At 35.1% G+C, this 9,926-nt stretch overlaps 1 protein-coding gene across 1 annotated transcript; it reads right to left on the bottom strand.

Annotated features, from left to right (window-relative positions):
- Nucleotides 1–8,027: 8,027 nt before the first annotated feature.
- LOC308653584 (keratin-associated protein 20-2-like) lies at nucleotides 8,028–8,183 on the bottom strand (the record flags this gene model as incomplete). The annotated part of the gene is made up of 1 exon (XM_081302202.1): nucleotides 8,028–8,183. One exon carries the CDS (start codon nucleotides 8,181–8,183, stop codon nucleotides 8,028–8,030), a length of 156 nt encoding a protein of 51 aa, XP_081158328.1.
- Nucleotides 8,184–9,926: the final 1,743 nt, after the last annotated feature.

Genomic DNA, 9,926 nt, shown 5'->3' with positions numbered 1-9,926 from the left:
GGGTTGGTGTCAAATTACATGTCAACCAGGATGTTTGGAAGGTCCAGTTTCTAAGCATTCTCAAAATTACTTGGTATTTTCCATGTCTTGTAGCCATTTTTATGGGTACCTAGTTCTAATTCACAGTGGTTATAATTTGCTTTTCATTCTTCTAATGAGACTGGTCATCTTTCGTTTTCATTTGCTATCCATTTTTGTGCAAGTTTTTGTTCACTTTTAATTGTGTTTTATGTCTTTAAGGTTTGTGATTCATTTTTTTGTTTTTTATTCATGTTTTTGTTCCAAAATTTTTGTTTTTTATATAAGTATAGTGTAAATGTCTTCTTATGGTAGGTGATATTTCCCCTATTCTAAATTCTTAATTTTGAGGAAATCCCATTTATCAAAGTTTTTTTTCTATGGCTAGTATACTTTGTATACTTCTAAAGAAACCATCTCCTGTTTTAAGTAATAAAGGCATTCTTACATCTCATTTTGTTGCAAGGTAAGAGTCAAGATTTGTTTTTTTCTATACAGCTACCAAATTAATCAAACACTAGTGTTACATCAATTCTTTCATCTTCTGCACGGTGTTGATAAGTTAGCGTATAAGTCTGGCTACTCTGTCTGTTTGATGCACTTAGAGTCTCTTCTTATTCCATTGGCCTGCATGTTTATTTTTGAACAAGTACCACCCATCTTTTTCGTATACATAATTATGACATTTATTAATAATGGCAAGTATATATTTCCCCCAATGTTTGTTCCATTTATGTCTGAATGCATTTATTATTATTTTTCTAGTTAATACTTTTGATACAAAGTTGAAAGAATGTTGTGACAGTTGTCATCTTTGTCTTGTTCCTGGCCTTATAGAGAGTTATTCTGTATTTCAGCATTAAGTCTAATATATAAGCAGTAGATTTTATTCAGATGACACTTGACAAGTTGAGGAATTTTTTATTATAGTCCCACTCTGCTGAATATTTTAAAATTCACTGATAGGTATTAAATTTTATCATGGTTTTCTTAATCAGTTAAGATATTCACATGACATTCACTTTTGTTAATGTGATGAATTGCATTAACTTTCTGTTCAGGTATTAAACTAACCTAGGTTTTACAATCTTGGAATATAGCCCTTGGGACTTGACTTGATAATGTATGTATTGTTTCAGATTTTATAGCCACGTTCACAAAATATATTTGTTCTCTTATAACATCCTACCTGGGCTTTGCTTTAGTTTGTAGGTTTGGTCTTTTTCTTATTCTGCAGAACAATATTTGTATTAATAAATGCTCATACTTTTTTCCTTCAGTATTTTAAATAATTCATTAGTGAAGGCATATACACCTGCACTTTCCTTTGCATGTTTATTTTCTTATACAGTACGATTTGGATTTTTTACTTTTTCTTGTTTATCTTAATTAATAACATTTCTTCCAATAAAATCCCACTTTCCCATTGTTCCTGTCTGAGTAAGGAATGATGTGGACCTGGATTCAACAAAAGAAAATATTTGTTTTGATTTTAAAGCAAAGTAGGAAACCTGACTATGGATACAAGGGTGAGTGGTGCAGGAACAGAGCTTTGCTCCAGGAGTGTACAGATGCCACCAGGGGTCTTCCCTCTGGCCTTGTTAAAGCTTGACAATCTGAGCCATAGGATCAGCAACCCTGAGTCATGGCCAGTATTTCTCTCTCTCTCTCTCTCTTTCTCTCTCTCTCTCTCTCTCTGAGCTGCACTGAAGCAATCATAAGAATGTGATGTGGAAGGAACACGGCATAGTCACCAGGAGCATAGCATAGGGGCATCAGAACACCACCAACCAAGTGTTTATATGAGAATAGTGCTGTGTTTGTAGGCAACTCATCATTTAAAACCACAGTATATTAGAGCAAGAATGTAACTACATCAAGGCTGGGGATATAACTCAGTTGGTAGAGTGCTTGCCACACATGCATAGGGCCCTGGGTTCAATCCCGGACACCACACACACACACACACACACACACACACACACACACACACATACACAGTAGCCAGATCAAATGTAGCTCTGGGTCATAGGAGGCATTTCACATGAGCAGTTCAGACAAAATGGTAACCAGACATTAGCTTTTGTGATTTGTTTTAAGATGTTGAGTCTATATGGAAATATTTTAAAAGGAAAAATCTTAAGACCAATAAAAATAATTTCTGTTCTCTCTAATCATAGTCCTCCATTGTCATGATTTCAGTGCATCTTCATTTTTCATTCACGCCCCTGTCAAGAACCTGCCCTTCTAATATCTCCACCATCTATCTGACTTACACTGCCACGTCTCACAAGTTGTGATTGCCGTTGTTTCTGATATGGGTAGAGTACAGACACCCCTTTAACATCCCAATTCTAGAATTGAGTCCCTGCAAACACAGTCCTAGCTCAATCCCTGGAGTAACTTTTATATGCTTTTAAAAAAGCCTAAGGATTTCCCAGGGGTTATTAAAGAGCTTTACTACTAGCAGGAGAGGGCATGGGGCCACTTCTAATAATCTTCTGCTCTCCTATGAAAACAGAGGTGCTTTGTACAGATGGAGCAAGAGTTGTGCCCATGGAAAGTCTAAAACAGCCATGAGAGAAGACACTGCTTAAGATTTTCTATAGGGTGAAATGTAAAGTTTGCATGTTTTTCTATTCAGCACAGGCAGGTGGATGGTGCAGAATGTGTTGGTGAGAAAAGATGAGCAAAATATGGAGCATTTTGTGTAAGGCCTGCCTGTGGAGAAGGATGACAGAGCATCCCTGAAACAGTCTGTTTTCATACTTGTGAGTGATACTGGCACTTTTAATTGTTAAACTAGAGGAGGTTTGATCAAATAAATTGGTCCAAATGAATAGTATGGATGGAAAAGTTGAATGGGGGCACATAGATGTGATGGTGGCACTTTATACTGCTGTGGAACACAGTTTTCCTTTTACCCGATGAACAGTAACTCTTGACACAGTTCACCAGCTGACACCCCCAGACTCTATAGAGGTGTCCATGCACATCTGTAGCGATTATGGTTTTGGCTGGATATGATGGTGCATGCCTGTAATGCAAGTGGATTTGGAGGCTGAGGCAAGAGGATTGCAAGTTCAAAGTCAGCTTTAGCAACTTAGGGAGGCATCTTACTCAGCAACTTATTAAGACCCTGTCTCAAAAGAAAATATTACAAAAAAAAGTACTGGTTTCTCCCCTGGACACTTAAATGAAACAAGGACCCCAACATTCACACGTAAGTGAGAGAGAGTAATGAATGTAAATGCAAACATTTTGCAATAAAAGACAACATTTATTGACAAACACGTTTCACATCCAAATTGTGAAGCCACCATGAGTTGTGATTGTTATTATAACAATCAAAAACACTTTTGTGAATGGAGAGGTATTAATTAAATGTGACATTGGTTGATCAGAGTGAAGTGAATTGAATCTAAAGTATTCCATCAGAAGGTGAAATAGTCTAGGATAAGACCTTCACTACTGGGAAAGGGAAGTAAATTACTAATAAGGAGGATTACTAATGGAAGGACAATCAGGAAGTGTAGGAGGAAGAGTCCTACTGGCTGAATGTCTCCAGAAGTTTATCAGTAGAATCCACAGGATCTACCACGCAGGATCAGTATCTATCACAGAAAGATGGATGGCAACGGCCATATCCATACCGACCCCAGCCATAGCCACAGCCATAGCCCAGGCTGCCATCGTAGTTGTAGTCATAGCAGATGGTGTCAGGAGCAGAAGGTGCAGTTGAAGAACGAAGAATTCTTAATTTAAATGTCACCATCCACAGGCATGGGGCTTTTTACACAGCTGGGTGGTAAGGCAAACCCCAGGAAATGCTGGTGTCTTAATTTAGCATAACTTTTGTGAGAAAATTATCTGAATCTTTTATTTACCTAGGAAAGGAAATTTTCTCATAAGTAGGATTGCTTTTCTCTCAAGTGTCCAAAAATTAAATGGCATGATTTAATAAAATGTTTTAATTCTCTTTTAAAAAGAGAATCTCTCTTCTCATGTGATTAGTTTAAGGTTGATTATTAGTTTACCATTATGTTTCCATTTCTAAGTAACACTAGGTGTACAAGCAAAGTGACTATATGTCCCGATGTAATTTACAAAAAAAAAAAAAAAGATTTCAGACAAGATTCTACCAATAAGACAGACTTAAATGAGACTGAAAAGATATTAGAAACACTGCAGGGCTTCATGTGCCTGTTTCACTCGACAGAATGAAGGTGTCATTACTAAGGTTGTTTCTGTTTTGTGTCACAATGACCTCCATCAAATCATGGGTTTTAGAGATTTTTCTTTCCCTACATTTTTTTTTTTGCTTTTGTTGTTGTTTTTTGTCTTATTAACCCATACTTGATATGTCTTGATGCCTTGATATTACATCAGTCGTACAGTATCTCCTCTAACATTTGGTGTGTGGGATTGTTTGTTTGCCAAAATAGCTTCAGTTTCTCAAGAGGTTGTGTAAGAATCTAATATGTGAATTTTGTAAGGACATGAAAATTGTGGGAAAATTGGACCAAAACCAAGTGTTCCTTCCTTTAAAGTAGAATTTCTGGGTTTTGGAGTGCATTCAGTTTTAGCATTTTTAGGTGCTGACATATTTTGTCCACTAAGCTTGTGCCAATCCTATGCCCCCCAGGAATGTTAGCAAGGCCCAGGTCTGAGTGTGCTCAAACTTGGTTGGTATTCATAGTCTCTAACTCTAGCCCTTCTGTGGGTGTAATTAGTACTATGTTGCTCTAACAAGATTGGTTATCTTTTATTATTCGTTGTTGTAAAATGTTTGTGCAATTTTTTGGTCATTTTAAAGCACATTTTGTTTCTATAAAAGGATGGAATTATTTATATTTATTTTTTGTCAAAATGCTTATCTAGATATATACTGTAGGTATCTCCTTTTCAGTGGCCTTATTTACTTTCTTAATAATGAGTATTATGTTACACTTAAGAGAAATAATTTCTGCTTCAAGGATTTTGAAAGATTTCATCACAAATAAATAATAAACTTTTGAAAAGTTGAATGGATTTTTCATTACACGTCGTATAATTAGGAAACATGATGTGATTCCCCATAAACATATAATTTCTGTGTATCAATTATTAACATTTAAAAATAAGATTTTTTTTTTATTTTGATAAAGTCTAATTGGTTAGAATTTCCTTTTCTGGCCAGTGCCCTTTATATGTTGCTTCAGAAACTATCACTTACTTTAAATTAATAAAGATATTCCTGCATCTTATTTTGGTGAAAGGTCTAAGTCAAGATTTATTTTCTTTACATGGTTATTAAATTAACTAACATTACTCATTGTTAAGTCAATCCTTCTGTCTTCTGCTCTGCAGTGGTATCTTAGCAATAAATATGGTTACCCTATACGTTTGAGTCTGTTTATTGAACTCCTCTGCTCTCCTTTCGTCTATGTGCTTATTCTTGAAACAGAACCCACTCTACTTCACTAGTACACAATTATGCCATTAGTAATATCAAGTCTGCATTTTTTTCTCCAGTTTTGTTCCAGCGGTTGATTTCAGTCACTAAGAACTGTTGTACAGCTAAATAAAGATTATGAAGACAAGTCATCCTTGTCTTATTCCTGAGCCTGGGGAAAAAATTATTTCATACTTAAGAACTAAGTGTGATATACAAACTGTAGAGGTCGTGAAGATGCCATTTATCAAATTGAAGAGGCTATTTTCTAGTCGTACTTTACTGGGATATTTTAAAATTCATGAATGGGAGTTCAATTTTATCATGCTTTATCTTACTCTTTTGAGATATTCATATAGCTTCCATTCTTTTTTCATTAATGTGATGAATTGTACTGACTGACTTTTAAGGTATTTAACCAATCTAGAATTTTTCAATCTTGGAATAGAGCTCTTGGGACTCAGTTTGATGATATATTGTTTCAGATATTTGAAGGTATGTTCATCGTACATATTCCCTTTCATATAAGGTCCTTGTTAGGTTTTGATTTTCTTAGTAAGCTTTGCCCTATTCCTATTCTGTGGAAGAATATTTTTGTGATGGATGATAGTTTATTATAGGTAAAGAATTTATTTGCATTAACATATTCAATTCTGATTTGTTTTCATTAATGGGTGTCAGACTATTTGGACTTCCTATTAGAATTTCCTCAGCTGAAATTCAGATTTCCTGAAGTTCTTTATATGAGTTGGGAGAGAAGATAAAAAAAATCAGTGGAAAAAAAAAAGAAAAATTGGAAACTGGACCCACAAATACAAGAATCTGTTGTAAGAGAAAAATTCTGATCCAGGTATAAAGAGATGGTGACAAGCACTCTTTTCTGGAAAACTTTATGTGCAATATGGACAGACCCAGCTGTCAATCAGCAACCAGGAGGCATGGAGACTTTCTCCTCTTTTTTCTTGAACTTTAAATGAGCAATGAGAAGAATGTGATGAAGAAGGACAATTGTAATCACAAAGGACTGCAGTGTCACAGGAAACTACCACGGGTGTGGATAAATGTGAATAGTGCTGCTTTTAGGCAATAGAGTATTTAAATCCTTAACATATAAGGATGAGAACATAAACAGATTGGATGGAGACAATTAGAATCAGAGTCACATAAAGTATTTTACATGAGAAGTTTGGACATTTGCTCGAGATCAGACATTTGCTTTCATCTTTAAAATATTCACATACTTTATGTTGAAATATGTCAAAAAGTGAACTTTAAGACTAGTAAAAAATAAAGTTGCCTTGTTCACTGGCTTTACCCGGTTTAACATTTCAGTACATCTACAATTGCATTTTACTTTTGGTTCTCATCTCTGTGTCTATTTCTACCATATCTCTATAAGAACCCCTTCCTGCCTCTTCTTTGTAATTAACATATGTGACTTATGTGTCCATGTATCCCAATCCCATAAATGTCACAGTCCCTGAGGTGGAAATTTGACAACAAAGATAAAGTACCAGGGCTGCTCTAAACAAGATGCTGCCTCATTCGTTGGAGGTAATCCTTTACCTTCAGGATGCCATGGGCTTGCTGTGGATGTATCCCAGCAGGAGCAGAGAGCAAGGAGCCATTTTTCATGTTCCTTTGCTCTAGAAGAAAGCAGAGGCTCATTGTGTGGATAGAGATACATTTGTACTCATGGAAGTCTAATTCGGCAGTTAGAGGAGGCCCTGCTTAATGTTTTCTTTAAGATCAAAGGAAATATTTTACGTGTGATTTCCCATTCAGTCAGCTAGAGAGAGCAAGATTCTTGGTAGGCAAGATGAGTGGTGCAGAAAGAAGTTGCACCATATGAAGTCTGGCTGTGAAGAGATACGAGCAAAGCATCCCACAAGACATCCGTTTATGTATGTACACTACTTAACCTTTAGCAAGTACTGATAAGCAATTGAATTCATTAATCTAGTTTTAACTGAAGGAGTATTGATCAAATACAGTGATCTATATCCATCATAGTCTCAATTTTCACACAGTGATGGAAAGGCTGAATGGAAGATAGATTTATGTGAGCCTTGCACTTTACACTTCTGGTGAATGCAGTTACTCCATTATGTGAACCATGATACCATTTTATACAATCATCTCACCATCCAGATGCTCTAAACGTGTACATGTATTTGTGTGAAGATGCCAGTTTCATTCAACTACTCTCAAGTGAAATACACTACATAATATAACACATAAATGACAGAGGAAAATAAATATGAATGAAAATCTTTTGTAATGACAGAAAAGTTTATTGAACAAGACACGAAAGTTATTCACATCAATTATTCAGATCATGTTAAGCTACAATTAATGAGAAGTAATACAGTATCAATAATAATTATGAATTTTGAAGCATTCTATGGGACTTTGCTGTCAACTTGAAGCATGCTGAAACTGAAGTATTTAAACTGATGATTAGGATAAAATTTTTCACTGTTAGGAAACAAATAACATTTAAGAAGAACAAATGAAGGATATTCAGAAACTATACAAGGAAGACTTCTACTGGATAAGTGGTTCCAGAAGTATCTCAATAGAATCCATAGGACCAGTATCTGCCACAGCAAGATGGACGGCAGCAGCCAAATCCATATCCACCCCAGCCACAGCCCAGGCCACCATAGCCACAGCCTAGGCCACCATAGCCATAGCCCAGGTTTCCGTAGTAGTTGCTGTAGTAGCACATGGTGTCAGGAATGGGATTTCAGTAGAGGAATAGAGAATTATTCTTCTTGGTTGAAATGTCTTCTCCCCGAGCCATGGAGCTTTTTATACAAACCCAGAGGTAGGTAGGGCAAACCACAGGCATTGCTGGCTCCATAATTTAGCATAATATCCACTAGAAGAATTTGCTGAGTCTTTGGTTTACTTGGAGAGTTCCTCATATGTAAGATTGCTTTGCTATTATATTGAGTGTCCCAGAGTTAAGTTGCGTAATTTTTATTTAATAAAATAAAATCGTTTTTCTTCCATTGCATAAGGAAATACTCTGTGTATAATGATATTTAGATTGATTATCAGTTTATAATCCTCTTTTTTATACCAAATAACATTAGATATCCAAGCCTATGAACTACAATTTCCTATGTGACTTTCTGAAGAACTTTCTGCATGAAATTCCATCAAGACAAACTTGCATGATATTTCAAAAATATTTAAAGCATGGGAAGTCCTATGATGCCTTCACTTCAAACAAATAGTGAAGGCCTAATTACCAAGCTTACTCTGTTTTTTTTTTTTTATTCAGAATAACCTCCTTCAAGTCATGTGTTTTAAAGACATTTTTTACCTTATTTTGTTGTGTTAACTTATATTTATTATTTTAAATATTGGGTCCTGATTATTTTAATGTGACATCAGGCATACAGTAGTTTCTCCATGATCTTTTTAGTTGGTTTGTCTTTGCCATTTTCCACAAATACCTTCAGTATCTCAAGAGGCAGCTAAGAATTTTATGTTTACATAAAATTACAAACTGGACCGGACCAAGTGATCATTTCTTTAGAATGGATTTTCTGAGTTTTGGGATGCATTCATTTTTAGCATTTTTAGGTGCTGACGTAAGTTTCATAGGACTTGTGTCAATCACATGCCCCCAGGAATTCTGGTAAGGTCCAGGTCTGAGCCTTCTCAAAATTACTTGATATTTTCAGTCACTAATTTTAGCCGTTCAGATGGGTATGTAGTGCTCTTTCATTGTGATTATAATTTGCATTTTCTTGCTCTAATGAGTCTGGCCACCTTCTGTTTCTGTTTGCTGTGAAATGATTGTTGAAGTTTTTGTCCACTTTTAATTGTGTTTTGTATCTTTCTCTAATGCTTTGTAGGCATTTTTATCTAATTTTGGTACAAATACTTGTATTATAAATAGCCTTTCCGTGTTGTGAAGTTTTAAACTCTGTGAAAAACTAGAACTCTTAAGGAAATCCTATTTATCAGTTTTTATGGGCATGGCTCTTTATACCTATTTAAGAAATTGTCGTCCACTTCCATTAATAAGAAAATCTTATATTTTGGTGCATGATGTGTCAAAATTGATTTTGTTTATGTTTTTATCCAATTAATCTAATACTGTTTATTGTCAATCTTGGTGCAAGATATTAAGTCCAGATTTACTTCTTTATATGGCTATCGAATCTAGCAGTATTTATTGTTAAGTCAATCTTTTTATCTTCTCTTATGCAGTAATTATTTTGGTAGTGTAAGTCTGGTTTCTCTATATAATTGAACCTATCTATAGAATTCCTCCTCTTTCTGTTGATTGATGTACTTACTCATGAAAAAAGAGCACTTTTTCATGATTTGGGGTTTGTTAATAATGGCAAGTCTGTATTCTCTTTTCTGGTCTCCTTTTCTTTAATTAATTAATTATTAATTTGTGAGCTAATTATTAGATAGTGAGCTAAGACCTGTGGTACAAAGTTGAATG

The sequence above is a fragment of the Spermophilus citellus genome (genome assembly GCF_964194105.1).
Source record: "Spermophilus citellus genome assembly, chromosome: 7".
Classification (NCBI taxonomy): domain Eukaryota; kingdom Metazoa; phylum Chordata; class Mammalia; order Rodentia; family Sciuridae; genus Spermophilus; species Spermophilus citellus.
This window is presented reverse-complemented; position numbering and strand designations above follow the sequence as displayed.